This window comes from Sander lucioperca, chromosome 7, assembly GCF_008315115.2.
Source record: "Sander lucioperca isolate FBNREF2018 chromosome 7, SLUC_FBN_1.2, whole genome shotgun sequence".
NCBI lineage: Eukaryota > Metazoa > Chordata > Actinopteri > Perciformes > Percidae > Sander > Sander lucioperca.
Genome location: NC_050179.1, coordinates 19,388,397 through 19,416,220, shown reverse-complemented (window position 1 = coordinate 19,416,220; position 27,824 = coordinate 19,388,397). Strand labels below are relative to the sequence as shown.

General features: G+C 39.0%; 1 protein-coding gene across 2 annotated transcripts; it reads left to right on the top strand.

Moving 5' to 3' along the window:
* Positions 1-97: 97 nt before the first annotated feature.
* zgc:113516 (uncharacterized protein LOC541449 homolog) lies at positions 98-27,606 on the top strand. 2 transcript variants are annotated; one of them, XR_004104240.2, is made up of 9 exons: positions 98-525; positions 6,238-6,500; positions 7,882-8,025; positions 15,398-15,546; positions 16,012-16,095; positions 17,684-17,844; positions 21,160-21,233; positions 26,399-27,284; positions 27,500-27,606. XR_004104240.2 is itself a non-coding variant. In XM_031295258.2 (8 exons), exons 1-8 carry the CDS (start codon positions 385-387, stop codon positions 26,466-26,468), a joined length of 1,086 nt encoding a protein of 361 aa, XP_031151118.1. In that variant the 5' UTR covers positions 98-384; the 3' UTR covers positions 26,469-27,606. The 2 variants fall into 2 exon arrangements, 1 of the variants encoding a protein (XP_031151118.1); XM_031295258.2 differs by having other exon boundaries at positions 26,399-27,606.
* The last annotated feature ends 218 nt before the right edge of the window (positions 27,607-27,824 follow it).

Sequence of the window (27,824 nt, the reverse complement as noted above, 5' to 3'; positions counted from 1 at the left end):
AACACTCACTGTGCCTCCTGGCACCAGTGGTTAATATGTAAACTCCGAAGGAGTGGGGATGAAGATACCCATAGGAACATTGGCCCCTGATAAGCAAGCTGGACTGCTGAGTCACTGGACACACAAGTGGACAATTTCAGTGACCTACAAATACCACTGATGGCTCTTGAATTGTTCAGACAATTTTTTTCTTGTTTCAAAATTAAACCCACATTTGGCTTTCCAGAATTGTGATTCAAGTGGTTCCAGTTTTGCAGGATGTTTTGATGGTCTTTGAACAGAATAGGACTTTGGTCCAAAGGTTTTTGAACAAGTTCTGGACCTCAAACTTTTTGAAAGTAAAATCTCTTCAGACTTTACATCTGCTTTGTTAAAAAAAAAAAAATGGACATTAGGTGTGCTGGTGCTGAGAATCAGCTTCTCCATGTGGACCTCCATATTGATGAGCATGAACCTCGTAGAGGCATCCTGGATCTCCTCAGCAGACTCCGTCCTCTTTGGAAGGCACAGAACATTCAGATGAAGGCAAGTGAATGTTTGTGTCTTAGTTTCTAACCCTGTTTTCCAGTAAGTTCACATTCAAGTGTCACTTTAACTCACTGCATCTCTACAGACTGTGCAACCCTAACTCAGATGTCAAATGCCACATTATTATGTCACATGACATCTCAATTGGACCTGTCATTGACATTGTCACTGCATCATGGATGTCACTGTGACATTTGTTAATAGTCCTTTCAACTGGGTTTGTTTAGTATCTTAAGACAAAAAGCTGCACGGATGAAACAGAAGCAAAAAAAAAAGATGTGGAGAAGGCAAACTAAATTTAATATTTTCTCCCCACACTCATTTTCATAGAACATCCAATTTTTAAAAGTGTAGACTTATGATGAGGTTCTTGTGTTCACAGGGAATATAACACTGAATTCATGCTGTTTCACCCTTTGTGTTACTGCAATTTGAGCAGTTCCACAGTTTAGTAGAGTAGTATTTTACAAACTGCAGTCTTGACTGAAATTGCTGTAATATAAAACAGAATTTCACTGCAGAACAGACCATATTGTATGTACGTTGTATTGCATTTTCCAGCTACCCACGGCTCCATATCTCTCTTCCTTCTTTAATTGCACAAAGAAGGCCAAATGCTGCCTTTCTCTCTTTTAGGCAACATGGTTAAGGATGAAGTTGTTTTGATTGAAGTCTTGTTTCAATAAACCTTTTTTCGAGCAGTTTCTGGCCGTGCAGAAAGGCCGATTAAACGTGTAGTGTGAGTTAACAAAATGTAGAACATTAATAAACAGCGTCTGCCCAGTTTAAATTTAAGACCTTTCTGTTTAACCAGAAACAGCTCTGAGGTCGCTAGCGCTAAACCCACCAGACTCCATTTGAAAAAAAAACAATACTTTTAGCGTATACAGAGCCAACAATTTTCACATATCGGTAAACTATGTGTTTATTTCAACCACAACTAGAGTTGTCATGGTTTACAAAGTGGAAAGACAACCCAAAACGGCTTTTCATAGTTTTATTTTGTTTCTGTCAACTTTGAATGAAGTGTATTTTACAATGCTAAAATTACTGTTTATTTACATGGAGTCTGGTGGCTTTAGCGAATGCAATTTCGCGAATGTTTTTATGTTTAAAAAAACGATCTTACTCTTTAACAGAAAGGTTGACCTCCTTAGAAATCCTTTCCATAATGTTGTCAGACACTTAGAATATTAATCTGAGCCTGTCAGTGGCAAAACAAGCACTTTTGTGAAGGTAAATACAAGCTGGACAATAGGGTCCAGGTTGAAAAAAACGGTAGTTCCCCTTTAACTAATTCTACATTTACACGTGGCCAGCTATTTTCATAAACTGACATTTCAACCTCTCCGTTTTCAAAAATAACATTGTGCACAGCTGTCAGTCTCAGTTTACATGCAAACGTGCTAATGAAGTTTTCCAAAATCTCCACTCTGGCCGGAATTTTTAGGCCCCGTTTACACGAAGGGAAGACGCAGATATTTTCCTGCGGTTTGGCCTCTCATTTACACGAAAACCCCGTTTTTATCACAGAAAACAATTATTTCTAAAAACTCCGGCCAAAGTGGAGATTTTGGAAAACTTTGTTTGCACGTTTGCATGTAAACTGAGACAAACGGAGGTTTAGACAGCCGAGAGAGAGAAAGAGGAAGTGATTCGTTGCTGTTGTTGCTATTTTTGGGATTGTGATTGGCTAACATGAGCTTGAGCTTCTCGTTAAAATGCCACCTACAGGTGTGGCATGCTCTTAACGACATTGACAGCATATATACACGGGTACATGTAAACGAACACTTTTCTGAAAACGTAGAGGTTCTAAATGTCCGTTTATGAAAATAGCCGGCCACGTGTAAATGTAGTCTTAGAAAGAATTGTTTTCAGGTGAATTCTCCGTTTGCGTGTAAACGAAAGGCACAAACGAAATGAAATGTCTCCGTTTTTCAAAATAACCATGTACGTGTAAACGGGGTATAAACCCATACCTGCAAGTGCTCATGTACTAACTCCCCACAGGTGTTCTCAGTCAAAGGCTGAGTAGACTCTTTCTCAGGACTGTGTGGGCCTGCACTGACCAGGCATGATTGATGCACCTGTTAGCAGGACTGCTTACTCCTCTGTGATTGGCTGTGCTCAAATTGGCTTGTCCAGCATGCTGCCTGTTGCCTAGCAGCATAATCAGCCAAGACAAGTTAAAACACCTGTGTGTGTGAATCAGTGGTTTGGTTTTTAGTTGTCATATAAAGATGAGCTAAAGCGTTGTTTTGAAATTTTGCTGCTGTAAATACTCACTAGCACACCAAATCTGCAGCTAAAATAGTTATTATTTCCTCTGTCTTCAGTAACGTATGCTAAAAACAACAAAGCCCAGCTGTTTTAGGACATTATTTAGCTTTAAAAAAAAGAAGTATATTTGTGATGTGTTTTTAAAGGGTTGCGTCTTTAGTAGGAACCAATGGGCTGAAAAATGAGAGCCACAGGCTGGGGAAGTCAGTGTTGAGAGACAGACTAATGCAGTGTTGGTTTTGGTCTTTTCATGGGATATGTTGACATAATGAATAACATAAATATAGAATATAGCCATGTATATGCTTTAAAATGGAAAGTTATGACCATGTCTAAAGTACAACCTGCTGACAATACGTTTTCTTTTTCTTTAAAAAAACAAATAAAAGCACTTTATGTAACAGATAAATTAAAAACATACATGGTGATAAAATGTAACACAAAACTGAAAAGTCTCATTTTCTGTACACATGGCACTATAAAGAAAGACAAACGTATAAAACCAGCAGAAAAGCCAAGGTAACTGGACAACAAAAGTAGACATTTTTATTTTATTAACCCTGGGACAGATGTGTAGTGTTGTCAGAGCATCTTTTCAGAACAGGATAATCCCATTCTGGGCCCATGTGCAAACACAAGGTCCAATCTTTCGCAGAAATAGGGTTTATGTTTGTTATGTGACAGCACATTGGGTGGGTGACCTCTCAATCTACACCAGGTCCAGTAGTGTACACAAAGGAGTGAATGTTTCACTTCTGCCCCTAGATCCCAAAAGTCCCTTTAATGATGTATTGTGTTCTTTTTGGACCATACACTATAGAATGTACAGGGAAAGGGGAGATAATTCCTACTGTTACACTGTTTTTCTTCCTTTCTGTCATATCTTGTATTTCATCCTAGTGTATTTCTTACTGCGCTTGTTTTTAATTCCTTCCTGTGACACGTGTTGTAATCTGTTTTTTGACATATTAAACAATAGCTCAAACTCAAAGGCAATTTGAATGCTTTACATGCACTTTAAGTTTAAAGGAAATTAAAAATAAAAGGAATACAAGACAAATAGTAGGCATAATAGGGATTGTTAAAAAACAGAAAGAGACAAAGTCAAAGAGCTTCACAGGTAAGAAATAATTAAAATTATTTTAAAAGAGACTGAAAAAAAGGAAAAACATACATATTTAGAGGCAAGCCTGAGTATTTGCATGGCTTGTTGTAGCCCTTTAGCACATTAGATACACCTGCTGTACTCTGCATTTCTCGACTTTAAGAAGTGCTATAAATAGTGAGTGTTTTTTCATATGACAATAATAAATAAACGCGTTAAATAAGAAAATTTGACCAACTTTCATGTAAAGATAATATGTGAAAATCCAAAACAAAGCGAGTCTGGTAACAATGGCAAAGCCATGTGGAAATATTCCAAGTGGCCTTCCATCCACTTTATAAATACTTGGTGAGATATCAAGGTGGGCATGTTTGTTGACTTTCCATCTAGATGAAAAGCTGTTGTGTGCAGGGCCCATCTGAGGCTCTGCTGTGGCGACTGTAGCAGAGAATGAGAGACTTTTGAGAAACCACTGAATGACAACAAATGTCCGATGGGGCCTTTGCAAGCAAACAGTGGTCACTGTGGTATAGTTGTGTACACATATAGAGCAGTACTGCTGGAAGTGTGATCGTTAACGTCAACAAGTTCAGACTGCAGCTCTCCACAGCTGTACATCTACATCTGTCATTTACCTTCGGTCGCATGCACATAGCCTACCCGTATCTGTTTTTCTCTATGCCAGATCAATTTTACATTTATTTATATTTGTTTTTTTGACACATAATCACTCTACAAGACAGGACCACAACATTAGTTAGTAATTCATTCATCTTTGTTAATATTGTATTTTAATGGTGTGAATTCTCTTACAAATATGCTATTAATCAAATAACCAAAAACCAATTGAAATACAATGAACCAGAGATTTGTGGGAGCCCATTGGAGTCTTGGGCCCCTGTGCAGTTTACGTGCTTTGCCCAGTTGGTACTGTAATCCAACCTTACATGTTATCTTGCAATATAACTAACAGCTCAATATTTTAACAGAAAAATTACTTCCACCTCATTCTCTTTGGCACATACTGTATACCAGTATTTTCTATACTTATGAATATCTGAATAATCAATAGATACAGTATATTAATGGCATAACTAACTAATTCTCAGTGGTGGAATGTAACCAAGTATTTACTTACTTATTTTTAATGTTATGCTACTTTATACTTCTACTCCATTTCATTTCAGAGGGAAATTGTCACAGCCATAGTTACCAGTTACTTTTCAGGATTTTCCATGTAAACATATGATCAGTTGATTTGAAAATATGAAAAAGAAAGACTAAACTACAAAAGGTTCATATTTAGTGCCACTTTGACAATATTAAAATTATTTTTTTTTATACTTTTGAAGTACATTTTGCTGCTAATACTCTTACTTACTTGTGGTATTGATTAGTATCTTTATACTGTGGTTTTGCTATTTTCACTATTTTTAAGATCTTAAAACTTCTTCCACCACTGCTGATCCTTCGATCCTTCATGTTTTACACACAATGGTGCCATGTTACCATCAGTGAGGGTCTTTAGATATTTGAGAAATTCAGGATCAAATGTGTTGTGATTCAAAATACACAATTATTTTCTCAAGTTTCTTTTCTAGTACACAAATGTTACAATAGCTGGCAAATTATCTCTTTGTTTCTATAGTTTATTCTTTTGCACAAACTGTGTAATTAATGGAAGGTTGGTATAAAATGTTAGGTAAATGAGCCATTACGGCAGCCTGTAAATTGATATGGTACCAAAAGTCGAAATCCCGAGACCAAACATATTGCTTTTATTCACCTTCTAAAGCTCTGAGTGCAACCATGTTCAGATTGATTAGTCCAACATTGACATGGATAAACAGTAACTCAGGCTGAGGTTTAGTAGAGTGACCCATTACACTTTGCACGTTATTCACTTACATAATAATTACAGAATAATTATGTGACTGCCTGTTATGCAAACACTAGTCTCACATTGCCAGACCTTCATCCACAGTGCTGCGGAAGAGGGTCTGGCTAGTGCACACAGCATTTCAGCATGGGAGAGAAACGTGCTCTGGATTATGGAGCAACAGTGCAACACTGCAAATTAGCCTCGGATAGGAACTTGTTTTGGTGGAACATGTGTACGCTCAAAAGTTGTTTTAGTCGTGCAACAGAAAACTCAGATTGGACAGATAGTCTAGTAGCTGTCTGGATTTACCCTGCAGAGATCTGAGGAGCAGTTAACCATAGTCCTCATAAATCCACCAGAGTCTAACGGACATCCGGCTGAAATGAGGAACATCTAAGCTGATTTTTAATTTTTCTGAGTTGATTTCCTGTCCTTTCAGAAATTCACAGAAGGCATCACCAACCAGCTAATTGGATGCTACGTGACATCTCTCCAGGAGCCCGGCTGTGTTCTGGTGCGACTGTACGGCAAAATGACGGAGCTCTATGTGAACAGGGACCTGGAGGTGGAAATGTTCCAGGTCTTCCACGCCCACGGGTGTGGTCCACAGATCTACTGCAGCTTTCAGAATGGCATATGCTACGAGTTTGTTAGAGGAACGGTACTGGATGATGAGCTGCTCCGACAACCATCCATCTACAGGTCTCTGCCAGAACAGCTTTCACATTTTCATTCATTTCTTTTGTTAAAGCTGATTTGATCAGAGACGGTGTGCTAAGAGTAGTTATCTGCCTTTTTTGGGGAATGTCCTGGTTCACATTTCCACAGTTCACACATTCACAGCTGGAAACGACAATATGATGATTATCATCCAGTGTAGCTTTTTGGTCATGAAAGGGAAAAAAAGGTGATGAGAATTTTAGCATTTCTTCAGAATTCATTGTTGAAAAGTTGAATCTGAAACAAGTCATGCTCACGTTCAAGACTTTTCAAAAACTGTATAAGAATCAGCCTTACCACTATGTTTGCCTATATTAATAATTCTGACAATTCAGGTTTTCGTTTTTCAAAACAAAAGCAATCTATGAAAAAGCTATTTTGAAAAGCATGCAATAAATTATATATATATATATATATATATATATATATATATATATATATATATATATATATATATATATATATATTTTTTTTTTTTTTTTTTTTAAACCCAGGACACATTTGAACATTCACTAACACTTTATACTGTTTAAAATATGTATTTATTTTGAAACGTTTGGCTGTAAAAATGTCCTTCATTCGACTGTCTGTTGATTTCTATTTTAAGAAACAAAGGTTTATTTGTTGAGTTATTATCACATCATTAATGTGTTCAGTCAAACTCATAATGACCTGCGCCTGTAATGATATAGCATAACTACGTAGAAATATTTTTTTTAACAAAGCTACTTATTTGAAATTTCAATTTTAAAAGTCAAAAACATGATATGGCAGTTAAGAAATCCACACACATTTGCATTTAATGTGAAGGCTGGCCATACAATGCCATCAATATCAGTGGCTATTATTTCCAGGTCCATTCAGTGGTCAAGCTGTATAAACTCAACAGGTTTACTGAGAGTAATGTAAAACCTCGACAGCTTGTTTTCTAAGGAAACAGTTAGTGATTGTTAGAGGTCATGTGTATATATGTTGAGCAATGTTGTTTAGTCATGCCCCCGGTCTCATTCATCATCCACATGGTTACAGGCCAGCAACATTATTCTCACCACAGGACAGTAGGACACAACACAGCTAGCCAAGGCTAAACAGCCAGGGCCACGATACACATCAATCAACCTTGCTCTGCCTGATACCCTCTGTGGGGAATGCCCAGAAAACTTTATGTCACCGCTAAGATACCTCGAGAACGAGCACTCAAGTAGCCAAAAGGTCACGAATGCAACAAGGCCCATTTGTTGGGAAAGAAGAACAAGATAAGAGTGCTAAATGGAAAGGGAGTTGTGTTTCTACTCTGATAATGGTTGTTTGTGCAATAACAGCGTCAGCCAGGCTCATCTGAGAAAATGTTTTCTCTCTGTAGATTGATCGCAGCAGAGATGGGGAGAATCCACTCTATCCAGCCAAAATGTGCTCTGCCTGTTGAACCTCTTCTCTGGACAAAAATGTCCCACTTTCTCACGCTGGTGCAGAGCAGTAGCCCAGCTAAGCAGCGCTGCACAAAAAGGTACAACTCTTGACAAAATCATTTCAATGTATTTGAGATATCATGGTCATCTCAACATATTTCCTTCGTGCAACCACAGACTCTCACAGTTGGCCATGAGCAGCAGCACCAGAGCAAGTGATGACTACATTGCTCAAGAGCAGCTTTGCAAAGCCAAACTACATCTTGCAAACTCAGTATTTTGCTATAAAATGTCTGGAAGAACTTCTGGAAGAAGTCTGGAGAATTGATTTGTTGTCAGTAGTCTATATCCATGACGTTCCACTTCCAGGATTGCTCTCGTTCTGCCAGAAATTCCGCCAGACTCTTTTTGGACGTCCGTTTTCAGATGTCCATTACCTTCCCCTTTCTTTGTGTTGTAATTTTTAACTCCGGTGGATTTATGAGGACTATGGTTAACTGCTCCTCAGATCTCTGCAGGGTAAATCCAGATAGCTAGCTAGACTATCTGTCCAAACATAGTTTTCTGTTGCACGACTAAAACAACCTTTGAACGTACACACGTTCCACCAAAACAAGTTCCTTCCCGAGGCTATTTTGCAGAGGCACCATGGCTCCGCTCGGCGTTTAGCACTGCCCAAGACGATTGTGATTGGCTTAAAGGAATGCCAATAAACGAGAGCACATTTTTCTCCCCTCCCGGATTGCTGTGTGGACTCGCTAGACCCTCCTCCACAGCGCTGTGAAAGAAGGTCTGGCAATGCGAGTAGAGTGACTAGTTGTCAGTGACTTGTTGGGCTCATGGGAATGTTTAGTTGATGACACCAACCACTTTCAACCTTTACTATAACTATACACTATTTTATGTTACAGATATGAAATGGAGCATGACTCAACTGTATGACCGATTTAGCACCTGAGTTCTTAACAAGATTTTGGTGGACAGTGGCAGTCTCTCTGAAGTGTTAGACTACATCTACCACATGCATGTTTAGGTTTAGGGGATAACTTTGCCCTACAATCACAACAGAGAGGCACTGGAGTCACCAAAAAAGCATTCTGTGGGTGCTTTGGCTTGGTCAGAAATGAAGTTCAAGCTTTGGATTTGTGGCCTTTCTGAAACTAAAAACATTAGAGCAAAAGTGTAAGGACTGGATTTCACGGTGTCTGTCTGCTTTCACATAAACTAAAAACAGTACACTTGGCAATCAAGCTTATTACCAACAGTACTAACCTATTCAAGCCTTACTTTAAAGGCCAAAGAGCACAACATTAGCTGATGATTTGTTATGTTAAAAAAAAAAAGCTCAATTGTCAACTGGCCCATCCACTGTGTAGTGTTTTCCCACTGTGTGGGAGCCGGGATGCTGACTTTCTGCCTGGAAAATGCATCTTTAGACTCACAATATCATGTATGTACAGTAGCCATCAAGGTCATATTTAGGATCCGTTTAGAAGATTAAAAAACGAGCCACCTGAAAACATTAAAAAGTCAGCTGGTGACTTTAGCTTTATTAGTAGGCTGATAAGATCTGCCTGCAACAGCTGTCATTTCTGCCAACAAAATCATTAGCAATGGTTGCCAACTAGAAGTGTGCTTTTGTCATAGATATAGAATGAGAGTAGAACGGACACTCCTGATCAAATCAACATAGCAGGATGGTCAGAGTGGCGGCCATTTTTATGTGTACCGTTGCCATTGCAAAGAACTATGACCGGTGTAGCTGGCTAACTTATTCTATTTCTATGGTCATTGCACAGTGCTGAGCACCATTTTCTTTTGAACCAGTCAAATGTCCACGGCAAAAAGTTCAAAGTCTGTTTACTGTCATTCTATTTTGTATGGCCTTTGTCTACCTCTGTCTACCGGGAAATTCGGGTGGGGGAGATGAATGTTTTCAAATAAAAGGCTGCTGCGGCCTGCTGTACGGGTTGAGCAGAGGCTGCACAGCACACCAGGCCGCCGGATGGTGTTGCTAAGAACTTGCAATGTATAACTATAATCAGACCGGCCCTCGCGGCCTCGAAACACTACCGGCCCACCAGAAAAAGTCCCGACTTTCCCGATTGCCACTCCGCCTCTGCTATCGGCCACCATTATCATTGGAAACCGCAGGTGTTGCAACAGTAATTAAGGGGGGCGAGTCTTAGTGAATGGTCATTTGTCCTATCCAGAGTAGGAAGGGTTTACATTAATGTATGAGTGAGAGAAAAAAGCTGTCAATTATCTACTGTAGTGGAAATCACATCAGGTTAAAACAAATATTAAACTGGCACTGGGAGGCTGTACCTCAGTGGTAAAATACCTCATGTTAATTTGTGCAGCCATCCCTTTGATAGAAACCAGCAACATTTTCCACATCTTTATCTTTTAGGCAGCAGCACTTCCACTGATGCCTTATCATTTTTTTCACATGCCAAATGTACATTTCTCAAACCTGCCCACAGTGCTCCTTTTCACCCAAACATTGTGTCTCAAGTAACTGAGCAGTCACTGCTCAGAGTTGCATATTCACTTCTCTCACAATGTGGATAGAGTCCGCCGCTGTGAGCTGTCATTGGTCAGAGGGACGAGGTGGGGGAGTGGCCTCGGTGGCAGTGACATTGCATTATCTCTGACAGGGGTCACGGGGGTCACGGGGTGAGAGGGGCCTTACAGACACTACAAAGAAACAGACGCTCGGCCACGAGCTTCCTGCAGAGCTCTCCCTTATCAGTCAAGCGTTCAACCTTGTTTATGTAAGCAGCGGAAGGGTCGGAAGTCCACACAAACTGAAGCTGGAAGGCCCAAAATCTCTAAGTCGCTTTTGAACAATTTGGAGTTTCTTCTTTGAATTTTAGCCCAAGGCGTTGTGACTCACCCATTAAAGAAAGGGAATGTGGAGAAGGCTTTTATGAAAAGCAGTTTTTAGCTTCCTGGATTCAGAAAGACAAAAGTCCCAGAAAGAGAAGCCAGTGTGACCAATGTTTTTTTGTCATCAGTAAGACAAGACACAGACAACTATTCTCACTCTAAGTCCATATTTTCTGGTTCCTCTACTATTTCATTATAAAGCCATTCATTTTAGAGCACTTCTTTTACAAAGCCCATAAGAAAATCTACAGATTTGTTATTATGTTCTGCTTTGGCCTGGTTGTTGAACTGAGCCAAGTTGTTATGAGATAGACAATATCCATTTAAGATTATAATAAGTGCATAATGCTTAAAAATGCATAATGCATAAAAGGATACACCTCATAAGGCACAGTGAAATGGAGTACAGAGGAGCAGTGGACTATTTCTTGAGCTCCATTCTTTTACAAGATAATGAGGAGTTTTATTGACCAATATTCAACTAATTTTGCCCTTTTGTTTCAGTTTACAGTTTAGGAGGATCACATTTTCTTACAAAAGTGATGAGTGTATGGATGAATTAGGATATTTCTCACTGTAATATTCATCTACAGAAGCAGGCTGCACCACATTTCGAGGCCCAATAGATGGTGCTATATTGTGAGACATTTGTGTGATGGAGGAGCTTGACACAGTCCACTGCTGCTCAAACACAGACATACAGACAAAATCACAATGGTCAGCGAAAGGTCAATAATTAGGACATATAAAACAGAGTGTTGGAAAAGGATGATAAGAGAATATATGAGATTTGAGATTCAAGAGATGACATTTAAGAGGTTGATTTATGGTTAAAAGTCATGTGTATGGTGTGTGTCTGTTTACATATTCACTGGCCTGTCTCTCACACACCACACACACACACACACACACAGAAGCAGAGACAGAGACAACGCAAAAGTGGTTTTAAACAGGCAGAGAAACTTTTGTACTTGAGAATGTATGAGGGCTGGTATGAATGTGATCTTCAGAGGAAATGGTAAAAGAAAGGCAGAGAGAGAGCAGGAAGAGGCTGCACCTGCAGAGGAGGTCTTCAGCTCTCAAGCCACCCGCTGTGCAGAGAAAGAGAGAGAGAATGATACAGAGAGAGAGAGAGAGAGAGAGAGAGAGAGAGAGAGCGAAAGAGGCTGCAGCAGCTGCAAGGTTCGGAGAGAGAGAGAGAGAGGGAGAGTGCACAGTAGAAGTCAGAGATGGGAGAGAAAAGAGAGAAAAGCAATAGAAAGCAAGAGTGCAACCTCTTCTTCTCCCAATGGCCCCCTACTACGTCTTCCATTTGCACTCCTACGAATCACATAAAACTGCAAAAAGGGGGAAAAAAGAGAAGAAAATCAGTGCTCGGCTGGTGTTTGAAATCATATGTAAATAAGGCACATTGATAATGAAGCGCCAGAGGAGGAAATTCCACTAATTACCTTACAGAGACTTGAAGGAGCAGGAGGCGAATGTACTTGACATACAGTTTCTCATGAAAAGGACAGAAAAGAGAGAGGAAAAGATCTGATGGCAAGGCGACAGGTTTCCATTTAAAGTCAATGGAAGTCTTTCATTTAGCCTTTGACTTCGAGTAAACGTGAGTTTTCTATGGTAAAGTCAGTTTGTTAAGTTAAAGCAATGGATGGGTTGAAAAGGAATCAGGGTGATTCACCATTGAACTGTGTGTTTTTATTCATATTAGAGAGGAGATTGATGAATTATACATGCACTATTTCAGTTGACAATAAGTCAAATAAGAAATTTAAAAAAGATCCCAACTCAAGCAGGAAACGGCTTCATAAAAAAAGAATATATATTTGCATACTTTTTGCATGCTTGCTTGCAGGTATTTTAGATCTCTGTGTCTTTGTTCAATCAATCCTTTCTCGATCTGTCTATCTACAGCAGGAAGGAGTGGATTCACTAAGTGAATGAAGGATAATATACAAAAATGACTTGTGTTGTTGAGGATGTGTAGGAGGACTTGTATAAGGCAGCAGAGCCTCTGTGGCACAGCGATAAACAAGGCTCTGCTCCTCTGCTTTTATTGTGTGTTCCTAACAGGCCTCACTAAATTATGTCTACAAGTGTGTATAATACCGGAGCATCTGTTTGTTCCTCCTCGAATAAATAGGTAGTGTTTAAATTGCACTGTTTAAATGACCCTCTTATCGTGGCCTGACAACTGAAAAGGAAACACGAAAATTAATTAGGAGACGGATGCTTGCGCAGCATTTCTTCCAGGTGCATTTTGCACTGACGTCCAAGGACATTAGTGTCTTCTTTGAAAGATCGGGTAATCAACAGAGTGAAAACAAGGCATGTAACCTCTCAATGAGGCACGTTGAACTGCTTCAGTTTACAAACATGTTGCTCCAAGAAGAAAAGTGCGGACTTTGTGACAAAGTTGGTTTTGCACACCCGAACTCTCATTCAGCAAACTTTCTTATTCCCTCTGACAACTGCACCATCAAAGTCTTGTTTTCCCTTCATACAAGTTTAGTTTAGATTTTCTTTTCCTTAGCTGCTCTATACACACACTATCCTTTTAAAAACCTATCCTTGTCAAATGTTCAAAAAACTCCATCAAGCTTCGGGGATTTCTGCAGGCTAATATTTCACGACTCAAACTAACATTTAAGAAGAATTGCAAGAAGTCTGTTTTACCATGATTGGAAACCTTCTGAAACAGCATGAAGATTGAGCCTTTACAATAACATTTGAAGAAGTAGGGATAGTACTACTTTACAATACTGTGTTTAAAATGTCTTTCTAGTTACTTTAGCATGTCTTTTCTTCTTTGTCTGGCCTTTAACTAGCTTGTTGTTAATTAGAAGAGCCCCTCCAATGTCCCATATTTCTAAAGACTATCTATGCTCAGTGGTGGAATGCATATTTACTCAAGTACTCTACTTAAGTGCAATTTTGAGATACTTGAAAGCTATTGAAGTCAATTTTATTTACACAGATCATATCACAAATCACAAATTTACATCAAGGGGCTTTAATCTGTACAGTATATGACCCCCTGAAAAAACTCGCCCCCAAAAAACTCTTTAACAGCAAAAAAATGTTGAAGAAATCTCAGGAAGAGTTACAGAGGAGTCATATGTCTGGCAATGCGAGACTGGTTACTTTGCTTAGAGGGTGTTCACAAAACATAAATGTATTCATCAATTAAATGTGGAAACCTCAAACTGCCTTTTTAATTAACCCCTTTAATGGATTTTTGTGAAGTTGTACCAGCAAAACGTAACAAGCTGCATTATTTTAGAGGTGAAGAATTTTGACTGACTGGATTTAATATTTGCTAAATAATAACACCTGTCTTATTCCTACATGTAACTCACTGGTAGTGTATTTGTCAGCTTCAGTGATTCATCTTAAAGGGGACATATCATAACAAACTCATTTGGGTATTTGTAGGGCCTACCAATGGCCTAGAATGTAATTTGCAGCCAGGGTCGTCTAGCAACTCTCCGTTGGCTTGCGAGCTGGAAAAACCAAACTCTAGTCAGTATCACATCGTGTATAGAGTCGGTGGGCGGGCTTAACATAATGACGGCAGAGTTACGACGGTTCCGCGTGAGTTCCCTGCTTCTTGAAAACAAAGAAGATGTCTTTCGAATTGGCTTTGGCCGTGACTCTGGAAGACTTGGAGTTAAGCTTTTCTTTGAGAAAGAACAAAGAACGGCACTGAAGTCATTCTTAAAAAAGGAAGATGTGTTCAGAGTTTTGCCGACCGGATACGGCAAAAGTTTAATCTATCTAGCTCTGCTACCTTCTTTGTTGCTCTGGTTGGTTGTAGCGCTATCCTATTGCGTGCAGAGGGAATTTGAAAGACAACCGTTTATCCCGCCCATCGGATTAAGCCCTGCCAGTGGTGTGTTCCCAGACCCAACATCTTGATGTGGGTCTGGCTTGTCAGGCTAGCCTACTAACCCACAAACTGTGAAATAAGACAAACCAGTCAGAAAACATGGGATTCAACAAGCCATTCAGATTTGGCTTCCTTTCCTATGTCGCATGCAGGCTCATTAGCATATACTGCCTGGGAGTGTTTTAATCCCAACCATGATCTTTTCTCTAAACTTAACTATTTGTTTTGGTGCCTAGACTTAACTGTTGTTGTCGTAGCTATATCCCTTCTAGCCTTAACCCTTTGCAAAGGTGCGCCATATTTTTCTCGCAAGCCAATCAGATCAGACTGGGCTTTTTGGGAGGGGGGCTTAAAGAGACAGGCGCTAAAACGGCACATTTCAGACAGAGGGTGAATAGAGGTATATTCAGACAGACAGCATTAGAAAAAGAATGTATGTTTTGAACATTAAAGCATGTAAACATGTTCTAGTAGAAACCCAAAATACAAGTATGAAACCTGAAAATGAGCAGGATATGTCTCCTTTAAAGTTGAAGCTCTTGTCTATTTGCTTTGGTGTAAAGCATCACCCACTAATTGGTAATAATGAATTAAAGACACCCCTCTTTCACAAAACATTCCTCACAGATAATTTTGCCTTCTCCATTGGGGAAAAAATTAAATTTTAGTGGTTTTACCTCTTACAGACCCGTGGCTCTACGAGAGGTGCCCAGCTTTGAGACTTTGTCAGTGGAAATGGAGTCACTGAAGAGACACCTCTCACAGATTGACTCGCCGACTGTCCTCTGCCACAACGACCTCCTCACAAAAAACATCATCTACAACCACAAAGAGGGTGAGGAACAGTTGTGCACATCACTGACACTGGAAAACATGTTGCATATAATACAGAATAAACTTGCATTATATGTATGTGGACATATGTAGCAGATTTCCATCAATCAGAAGCAATGAAAGCATCTGAATTATAGCTCTCTGATGAAAGTCTGTTATTGAAGCTAATGTTAAAATAGATGAGTGTGTTTCTTTTTATCAGTTTGAAATAATGCAGCTTCAGTCTTCTTTCTTTTATTATTTATTTATATTTTACATACAGAATAAAACCTTTGCCCCTTTTACATATTTAAAAGGATGCCCAGAGTGACTCTGAATCAAAAGATACTTCTTATTCCTTTGACTCCCACAAGGTCCTGTACTTTGAATAAAAGGAGGGAATGTCGCCAGTTATATATCTTAGATATGTTCATCATGTTGTCTTGGTAACCGCTGCTTCTTTTCTTTCCCTCTCCGCCTCTGTCAGAAATGGTGAAATTCATCGACTACGAGTACGCCGATTACAACTACCAGGCCTTTGATATTGGCAATCACTTCAATGAATTTGCTGGTAGGTCTGTCATGTGATGAAAAGAAGTTCAATTTGCTTCCAAATCGGTTTCATGGGCCGGAACATATAAGAATGCCTAATGTGGAATATTGCGTGAAGTAGAAGTTGTATATACAGTAAGTGGTATGCAGAATCATTGTCCAGTTTGTGCTGTCTCTTTGACAATCTTTATCTTTTTGCCATTATGTACCATGAAACTGTCCTTCTTCTGATGCTGCCAAGACAAATGACTGTATTCAGTGTCTATTCTGCGTGGTGATAAAAGTAGCTTTGATGTACTAGCTGTGTCACAGCAAGGCTTGACAGGGTTCATTTGAACATTTGTGGAACAATCATCAATTTATCACTTTTAGATAGTTTAGAAGAAGCATACCGTGTCAGCTTTCGTGTCAACACGTGCCAACCTCAAATTATTGTAAGTGAAATAATGTCTGAAATATGGATGTGTTTTGCAAACACGGTCCAGACCCTAAATTATCATGATGCCAAATTGTGGCTGGAATGTGCCAAATGTCACAAAAATGCACACAATTGTTTGTATGTTGGAGTCTTTTTAATGACAACATAGGCTATAAATCCCTTTTTTCATTTAAAGAGAGAGTTGCAATGCAGTCAATTATCAAAACTGGATCCACTTTCCTTCATTTGCAACATACAGATCTCACTACAATTTCATATGTATGCAGTGGTGGAGGAAGTATTCAGGGCCTTTACTGTAAGTAAAGTACACTAAAAGTAGCAATGTATCTCTGTAAAAATACTGTTACATTTAAATGTCCTGCATTAAAATTTGTACTTAGTAAAAGTAAATAGTATCTGCTAAATCTATTTAAAGTTTAAATCCAATATTATAAAAAAAAAACTGTAATGCAGAGCACTGGCCCCTATAAGTGTTGTACTACTTTATTAATAGATTATTAAACTGTTGCAGTTCCACATGGAGCTCATTTCAACTATTTTGTATACTGTTAGTTGTATAACAATGCATCTTATTCTTGTTATGTTTCCTACTGTATTTAAACTCTGGATTATAAAGTAACTATAGCTGTCAGATAAATGTAGTGTGGTACAATATTTTCTATTTTAGGTATAAAGTGGCATAAAATGGAAATACTCAAGTAAAATGCAAGTTCCTCAAATTTGCGCATTAGTGATATGGCTTACCGGAAGATACATTAGACCAGAGACAATATGTGTGTGTAACATCAAAATTGGGAAGGGTATTTTTCTGACATTTTGAAACCAACAGATTATTGCAGAAATTCTTGTCAGTGATTTATATAGAAAATAATCATTAGTTGGAGTCATTATTCCTTATATATATATATGTGTGGATGCAATATATATAGTTTAAGTACACAGATGGAGAGAAATTAAGTGGAACAAGTTTGACTGGAGAGTTAAGCTGATTTAGCTCTGTGGCAAACATTCAAAACTATCACTTAGTTTAGGCATTGTGTTGAATTGTTACACTGACAGTAGTTCCACAAACATGTGCATATGTGTAAGTGTGTGTGTGTGTGTGTGTGTGTGTGTGTGTGTGTGTGTGTGTGTGTGTGTGTGTGTGTGTGTGTGTTTTGTGTTTGAGGTGTGAAAGATGTGAACTACAGCCTGTACCCGAGCCTGGAGCTGCAGAGGGACTGGCTGATGGCCTATCTGGAGAGTTACAAGCGTAGCAAAGGACATGAGGTCACCGTGACAGAGGCAGAAGTTACGCAGCTCTACATTCAAGTCTGCAAATTCTCACTGGTAAGTGTCTGCTCCCATCGACTTTGTTGAAATGTTGAAATACGTCATTATGTAGTGCCTTGACACTTTGGTAAGACTTTGGAAAGTGACAAATCTATCAACAGTTATTTCTGCTTTTTAAGATCTGTTCTTGGGGGGGACTCAAATATCTCCATATTATGAGATTAGTGTGTGCATTTCAACAATATCTGTATGTGCGCAGACCTCTGAAATGAAATGCCGGCAACACCTCACCATTTTAACCATCACATTTCGACAATTTACTTTTCCAGCTCCCAGAGAAGAAAAAAAAAAAAAAACCTCCCCAAAGAAAACCAAACCCAGTCCACAGCTGACCTACCACTGTTCAAAGTTTGATGGACTTCATCTGAGTTGATTAGAAACTGCCGCAGGGAAAAATGAAAGACAGCAGCCAAAATTATTTTTCTTATGACCACAATTTTCATTCTTTGGTGGCTCAAGTGGTGCCGGGCTATCTGTCTAAAAGTGCTTTCATAGCTCAACACAATATGCAGAATTGTCCTGACCAATTTTGGGGTGGTGTGAATGTCTCTTGAAATAGCCCAGAAATGATGAGGAAGCATATTACTTTTTAAAATAACTTGTGCCTCGGCCAAAAATCTGAGAGGGAGAAGTGAGCGGGGGAAAAGAAATAAAGCCTGGAATGGAGTGAGAGAGGCGATAACATCATGTTGATTGGAATCAGATTTTCTGTGACAAACCGAGGAGGACTCTTGACTCGAGGGAAGTGGGAGAAATTTATCACTGACGCTTAAAAAGCCAAGTTTCCAGCTCGATTTATTTTTGACAAGCTGTGTGTCAAAATGAGGGATACTGAGCCTAATAACTGAGAAAATCACAGGGTCTACTTTTTAGAACATCGAGCTGAAACTTCTCTTTCAAAAAAATGTACACTTTTTTTTACCCACTTAATGTTGTGTTGGTGTACAGAACTTCACTTAATTTATTTTTTATCCACAGAACCTTTGATGCGAGACAAAAAATAAACAAAATATCCAATAGTGATTTTTATTATATGAAACATTATGATGACCTGAAAACAGGATTACTTTTAAAGCTGAAACCATTAGTGCAACAATCTAATAATCCATTGCTTAAGGAGCCATATTTTAAAAGTGTGTTTAAAAATGCTTTGACGCAGAAGGTCCAGGGTTCGAGTCCAACCTGTGACAATTACCTGCATGTCCTCCCCCTCTCACTCCCATTTCATATCTATCTGTCCAATCCATTAAAGGCGGAAATGCCCAAAAAATAATCTTAAAACCTTGAATAATCTTGATATTTGCTGATTTTCTGTAATAGTAAATGAAATGATTTTGGTCTGAGAAAACAAACAATTTCAAGACATGACCTTGGGCTCCCGGAAATTGTGATGGGCTTTTTTATTATCTGACAGTTTATATATCAAACAATTCATCATCAATTCATCATCAATTCATCAAATCATTGTTAGATCATGTGCTAATAAAAACCATCACCACCAAAAATCATTCATTGCATCCCTTTTCATCGGAAGTGGCACAATAAAAGTTTTGTCCACACAATTTTTGACCATTAATTTGCACCATACAAGTCTCACAATGGTTTTAAAATGGTTTCTCATCACATCTGGAAAAACCAGATGATATATTAATTATGTGTAACAGGCTTTGGAAAAATTCCAAAACCGCAATAATCATCAATTCAGTCTGATGCCTTTTACATGTTTTTTTTTTTGGTTTTTTTTGTATTCTCTTTTTTATGAATTGGAAATAAATGCCATTTTATCCTTTTGTACCACTTCCATATCACTTGGTAATTGCTTGGAATAATCAAACTACATTGAATTCACACTATACAAATGAATATAATTTAAACCAAGGAAAGCAGTCTGCACTGAAGGAAGCTGTGTGGCATCGACAAAGCCTGGCCAGTAGCCAAAGCTCTGCGGCGTGAAGCTGCCGCTTTCAAATCTTAATCCCTGGCAAACTGTGCCAAGACGCAGTGGGGTCTTTACGACTTGCCTCCTCCACAGGGATCCCCCGTGATGTCAAGGCTAAAGACTGCGGCTCTGTGATGTCACTCTGCCCACATGTCTCTCATCTCCGTTTTTCTCAATGGCTCCCTGTCACTAACGGTCTCTGCTTAGTGTTAGACTAATGCTCCCTTAATGGAGAGCAGTTATTAATCATAATGGAAACACACTTAATCTCTCTCTCCAACTCAAGACAGAGATTAGAGATGAAAATCTGCCAGCGAGGGGAAAAAGAGCACATCGCTCTTCAAGCATTTCATTCCACCCTTTATTTGATTATCAAATAAAAATGTGATTATATCACTGGGCCACTGAACAGAGGCCTGTCTGGATCTTATTAGGACCTAGCTATTAGTGGTCCTAACCATGAAGATTTACAATAAGGGTGGAGAACAACAGAAATTTATGGAGGCATGGATGTCCGCAAGCCTAAGTGAGCAAAGCCATTAAGGAGGGAACCATTCAATACAGAGGTTTGTCATTCTGACTGAGCAGCATGCAGCTGGTATGCAGCAGCAGCAGTTATGGGAGCAGCTATAACACGACAACTGGAGGGCACTGAGGTGTGTTTTTTACAGTTCTGCTCTATGGCACAAGCAAAAACATCATAAAAAAATAAAAATAATAAGCTGGTGAAACCATACACCACCTGTGATATTTAATTTAGAACAATCAGCACGACATATTTTCACACGTGTGCAAATGCTACACATAACCCAGATTTCTGCACTTTTGAAACACATCCCAGCCCTACAGGAGTATCATGGGCTAGCTGCATGCAGTTAATGAGTCTGTCATTCAATTAGATGGCTCCAATTCAGTCTCTGTCAGCCAGAATTTGCCCTGCTGAAGACACTGACTTCTGACCCCACTGTGACGCGCCTGCAGGGGGCGAGAAGTAGTGTGCTTTTGAAGCTTTAATTGGATCATCAAAAGGCCACATGAGATTTTCATGTCAGTCACATGTTCTTGCTGCCATTCATTTAAAGACAGCATCACATTGTGTTTTTCAGTGGTACTGCTGTCGTTTTAACAAACCACACACACGTTCTATAGTGCTGTAATTTCATTTGTATGTACAACTTTAACTGCATTACTCTCAATTTTGACCACAATAGAAGCAGACACGATTTTCACTGTTATGGATTACCCAATGCAGGAACATTTAAAAAAAAATCTGAAACACTACAACATGCTTTGAAAACTGTAGTAATAAATGGTCTAAAGTTTGAAAACTACCAGTATGGCCCTTTAATGTTTTTTTCTTTCTCTTCCACCAGGCATCCAACTTCTTCTGGGGTCTTTGGGCCATCCTGCAATCACGGTTCTCCTCGATTGACTTTGACTTCCAAAGGTTTGTATTTCTGACGAAGGTGGCTTAAAGGTCCCATGAAGTAGAAAGAAAAAGCCTTTTTCCATGTGGTTACCTTGTGTCCACAGTTGGAGGAGTGTGTCTGGGTGTCACTTTGTATAAACATTGTTCCAGTTTCCTAAAGCTCGGTGGTTTTGACGTTTCGTGAATCGAATGCTGCACAAAAAAGAAACGTTTACAAATCGTTAATCTTAAAATCGACGTAGGCTACTCTTGAAATTAAGCACCGCCTTCACATTGACACCACCTCAGTAACTGTTTAATGTAGAAACACATGAAACCACAAAGAAAAAAATATGACCTCAGTGCAATTTCATGGGACCACCGTACCACTTAACCTCATCATACATCACTTAAATACTCACAAATGGAAAAATGTATCCTACGTGTTGAATTCAAGCACTCACTATTTTATTGCAATGTTTAGACAAACAGGATCTTCATTAGGATTGCCTGACAAATAATTTGTTGGCAGAGAAAATGCAATAAAGGACTGGGAACTTGAGCCCAGAGTGTGGAAATATTTCCTTTTTTTTCCACCAGTGTTTCAAGACTTTGTGTATCTAGAATCTGGCATCAAACAGGCTGGACAAGCACACTTCTTCTTGTAGCAGACAAACTATTTACACGTGAAAGTCTCTGCCTTTCTTCACTCTTAAACCACAAATCATGAAAAGATGGAAGGCTTTGCTTTCACAAAAGAAATCAGAACTAATTTGTTTTATTTTTTTAAATGTATTATGATCTCCGTAGTTATCTTTAAACAAGTCCAGGAGACATTCCTCACTACCAGCAACCAGACAATAAAGTTCAGGAGGGCAAAATGTTTCCCTTCATCCCTACGCTTTCTTCCCTTCTCCCTTCTCTGTGTGCCCCACACCCGCCACAGTTGTGATCATGATCCTAATCACTATTGACATACGGCACCCTCCCCTCTGTGTGGCTTTCCCTGCTCGCTTGTGAGATCAGCGACAGGGCCCCCGCCTCATTTCGATCTGGACCTCGAAGGAAATGTGATCCAGAGGGGTGCCGAGGCACAGAGGCACTATTGTTCCCATGCCGTCGGTCCTCCCTTACATATACGTCTCTCATCCCTGGCTGGGCCACATGCGCCTGCTAGACGTCTGCTCCTCTAAGCCGCCGGCTGAGGTTGTCCTAAAGTGCATGGTGAGGGTCGGGTTACCTTTCTTTAACTGGAGAGTTAGACCTAAATGAGCTCAGAGAGCAACAGTAACAATGGAAAACCAGGTTTGAAGGTATCACTACCCAGCCAACCTCTGTCCCCCAATGCACATACATTGATACACATACGTATATAGGCCGGTATCCTAATTCCCTCTGCCAGCACTGCTTTCAGAATTCTTAGTCATTCATGCAGTAAAGAAAGAAACGATGTGGAAACGTGGATGACAACGGTCAAGTTCATCCTTTCATCTTTTCCTTTAAATACACAGACAATGAGCACATACCACAGTCATAATAACCTTATGAGACAGACTGTCCTTGCCATTTGTTTAGATAGCATAAAGCAACCGACATTTACATTAAATAGCAAAGCGTTAAGTAATGTTACTGTGGCTTTGTTATTTTGCTGCAAAAGATTTTGATGCCAGGTAACACCAGGATTAGTAATAGCTAACTGACAGGTAGTAAGCTTGTTAGCCTCTCAGAACTTTTTTTTCTCCATCTTCAATATGAAATAGTGTACAATCCCGAGAACAAAATGCCAGGGGTAATAGAAAGAAGAAGCTGTGGGAGCTATTGTGACTAACTAGCATTAGCATGTCACAGCTAGCTAGCATGCTTGTGGTTAGCTCGCCAGCTACAGTAGTTACACCAAATAACGTTTTTGCTATTAAGAGGTATTCTCCAAAACAAGCTTACACGCACAACAAAATATCTGTCTCTTTAGATGCTCAACTTTCTTCACAAGCTAGCCGCTTACTTTGTCCATCCACCATTCGGTGCGGGGCAGTTACAATGAGTGTATAATAATGTAGGCTACTTTATTTGTCCCCATGGGGGACTTCATTTTTTTCATTCACACACACACACACACACACACACATTCATTATCTGTGAAAGATTGATGTTAGGGCTTCTGCGGTTTGCTTAAGGATGTAAACTGGGCCCTCTTCAGTCCACACTCTGTACCTGGTCTGCCCGGGACTTGAATCAACTACCCTCTGGTTCCCAAGCCAAGTCCCTATATGGACTGAGCTACGGCAGCCCATTGCCGAAAAGCAGAGTTGGGAGATAATTCTCTGTGGGTTAGTTACTGCAAGACCTTTTTTCACATCAAATATACCCAAATGTTACCTTATAGCTTCACCAGTTTTATTTCCCTTAACTTAAGAGAACACACAACACTCTAGCACTAGCTTTATGCTTTTTTAAAGTTCTTTTTGAGGAAAGTGATAGGAAGTTAGAGTTAAACCCTGATTATGTGTGTGTGTGTGTGTGTGTGTGTGTGTGTTTCCTCTCACTGTTATCCCCCTGAGCCAAATCTCTGCAGACTTCCCAACGAGTGACAGGCGTCGCCCAGGCCTTGTGCTTTAACCAAGGCCAGATGTAGATGTGACAATAGAGAGCCACAAGGGGAATGCAAACCCGCCCTCCCTCTACTGTTCATATTTACTTTCCTTATATGATTTAATTCATGTGTTGAAAGTGTCTGCAAGTCAGCAGTTTAGATTTGTGGATGTGTTGGCAAGGTGAGCTGTTATTTGACAAAGACATTATTATGAGGAAATGACTGAGGAGGAGGCCCACTGTTTGGAATAGCCTGACTGCAAAATTGAGGGACTTGTGCACAAAAGCACATTGTGAAAAGGAATACCTGCTTTGGAGGGAGTTCATTTTCCCCTACTTCTGCTAAATAGAAAAACGTCTCAGTTTCATCTCTGATGATGATAAATGTTAAGCACGCTAGTTTTAGGTGTCGGCCTTAATAAAAAATAGGGATGAATGGGATCACCTGTGAAGGTTGCTGTTCTTTTAAATGGGTATACTCAACTATAATTTGACGGTGTGGGCACAACGGGTAATTAGATTAGCAGAACAAAAGTGTTTGTATTAGTACTATGACTAGTGACTTTTTTGTTTCATTTTTTCTTGGATAAGCTGACATTGAGGCTCTTTTCACTTTTTAACTTACTGAATATCCATTTAATGACTTTTTTAGATTTAAAAAGTGGATTTCAATTATTTATTTTACCCTTCTAGTGTAAAGTAGAACTAGTGTCAGTAATGTGAATGAGGACATTTCATTGATAGTATGGTGCTGGTTAAATGTAAAATGTGTATTATGGTATTTCTCACAAACTAAGGATGGAAACCTCTTATAGAGGCAATCTTTTATTCGAAATGCTATGGATCGACAAGACAGAAACAACTCTAGGAAAACAACAAAGAGCAGACACAGTCCAACTCTGACAATAATTAGAAAGCAGTTTTACCCAGAGATATAGGTGGTGAACAGAGTGATGGAACACAAGCAAATAAATGCCATGTGTCTGAACTATTATTATTATTATTATTATTATTATTATTATTATTGTTGTTGTTGTTGTTGTTGTTGTTGTTGTTGTTGTTGTTATTATTAGAGAAAATTGATTCAGCATTACTGCATATATTCACTTCCAAATATAAGTCTACAGATTTTTGCGAAAGGCCAGATATGTTAAAGAGAACTTAGTTTAAGTAGTTTAAATATCTGCAACAAACCTTAAATACAGACAAAATATTGTCTGATCACTTCAGAAAAAAAAAATCATCCTTGTCCATCTACCCATATATTCTCAGGATCGCCGGTGTTCAGCATGCTGGCCAAAAGACTACATCTGCATATTCCTGTTTAAATAGTGACAACATTTGAATTGATTCTCTAAATTGCCACATTTTGATATGTACAGAGTATTTTATTAAGGTGTCATTCAAGGAGGAAGTTCTCAATTCCTTTTCAAAACCATAAATAATTACACTTTAAATTTTTATTTATTTATGTGTTCATTTATCTAAAACCAGGAGGAATGGAAAGACAAGGAAAGCCATACAGAAGGAGCACAAAACAAAAGTCGTGGGTCACATTTGAAGCCGTTACATTGTGATAATGCACCGTTACAACACATTCTCACTCCCATCGCGTAAAATACAGACACTTGGGCATGTGCCTTTGGCATTGTTATTGACTCTCCTTTAGCATCAATAACATTTATTGTAAATGTACGTTTCAGTGACACGCGGGACAACAACGGGACACAAACCACAGTCTCATGGGTGAGAAGTCCTATGTTGTTTGACCCATCCACCACCCCAACAAGCCTCCTTATGTGGCATTTCAGGTTTTCATACTACTCGCAATCATTGTCGCTCTCAAAATGAACCTAGGGGTTAATAACACGTGTACCGAGCATAATGAGGGTCCCGAAGAATTGAGAACTTTCTAAGTGTACAGACAGTTTATTAAAAAGATAGTTTATAAAGACAGTACCGTTCGGTATACAGACAGGCGCTATCTTGGGAAAACAGTCATGACCAGTCGAACGACGAACGCCGTGCAACCAGTAACCAGTAACAGCTCAAGAACGGTGTTCGTCGTTCGACTGGTCATGACTGTTTTCCCAAGATGGCGCCCACCTGTATACGTGAACAGTACCCTCATTATGCTACCGTGGAAGTGTGGTGCTATTTTGAGCCTTGTTAGTGGTATCGAAATAGTAATTTGTTTTTACTTTACCCGTGCCCCGACGACTAGCGTTATAAGCTAATTAGCGGTTTGCGATAAAACTGATCACATTTGATTAGCATGAAAACAGATCCCAGAGAACGGTCGACTCGGTACACGTGTTATTAACCCCTAGGTTAATTTTGTGCCGGATTTGTCCTTTAATACTACGTCATCTTAAAGTGCCGCAGAGCTGCTGCTCTGCCTGGTGTGTTTCATACAGATACTAAAGGGTGCTTTTTGCGTCATATCTGACGCTGAGAGCCACTGCCCAAGCTTCCGTATTTGATGAGTTGGGAGTGAGAACGGGTTGACCGTAAACTTCTGACAAGGATGGTAAAACATTAAGAGCTTTATTAAGAGCTTTGTAGAAAAATCTTCTCTGATCAGTTTTTTTCCTTGTTCTCTGCTCTCCTCACAGATATGCCATGGCACGATTCAACTTCTACTTTGAGAAAAAAGACGAATATTTTGGATTGACAATAATCTAGAATCGGAGGATAAAGGACCAGAATCCAAGAAGAGTGACTAAAGTCCTTCTTTGTCAAATCATACAGTACTGTGGAAGGCATAGAATTAGCTTAGACACATGCTCCCCATTGTTTGTTATTTCAGGCTGTAGTATGAGATAATATGTTTTGCTATCACTGTGATTTTTAAAATATTTGTTTAACCACAGCCAGTATGCCGATAAGCCTTTTTGGCAAATTGAGACGGAGATCGTGCCAGAAACACATTAATTGTTCCCACATTTAGCCGAGTCGCATAAAGCCACAAAAAATGAGGCTGATCATAAAACCCATAAGCGGGTTATTTGCATGCTTATTCAGTGTGTACCACAGCTCTGATGGAAAACAAGTTTCCATTTCGGCTTATTGACTGTACCAAGTATTGCATTATTTTAAATCCTTATCTTTCCTAAGGACTATTGTTGTAAAGGATATTTTTATATACCTTACAGGATGTTCACGAATCATACAGTATTCTGCAAATTTGAAAATACATTGCAAATTCATCATTATTTAAGTGCTAAAACAGCGTGTTTAAAAACAGTGAATTAGGTTTGTGGAGCAATATATAAATCATGTCAAATTGGTCCTAATTTTATTGAAATGCTCAGAGAGTCAGACATTTGTTCAAATTAAAGGTTTCAGCTTCCAGAAATATTCACTGTATAAAAGCATCTTTGCTCACTGACGGATGGAAAAGACTGTTACTACGCTTGTCTTTCATTGCACTTTCAACAGACACTGTTCACAGTGCCATAGCAAGGCAAACACAACGACGGCTTATGGAATAAATAATTGGTAAGTTTGATTTACTTGTGCTACTTAACTATAATACTGACTATTAACAATGCTTTCACAACTAAATTCAACTCAACACATTAACTTAATGAGCTCCAGATGCTTTTTTGTTATTGTAGTTCTCTGAAAAGGTTTCCTTGAAGGACACTGTAATTATGGTGTATTTGTATGTGCTTGCACAATTAATTTGTTTCTCATTGCTTTTTACACTATAGCCTACAACTATGGAGACACACTGTATCATCTGCCTCCTCTTGGATGCCTGTTGCACGTCATTAACATTGTCCCCAATGTTCACCAAATAAGTGGCCTAATAACTGTTTAAAATTTAGCCCAGTGTATAATGCAATAATGGACAATGTACAGTATATATACTGTAATAGTTTGATTTAATGTATAAAGTGTTACTGAGTTAAGAAGAGTTCAAAGGAGGGACCACTACACTGTAAAACACAATACAGAAATGTGTTACAATATATTTTTCTTTAATTAAATAAATATATAAGTTGTATTAATTTCAAGCAAATTCCACTTCAGATC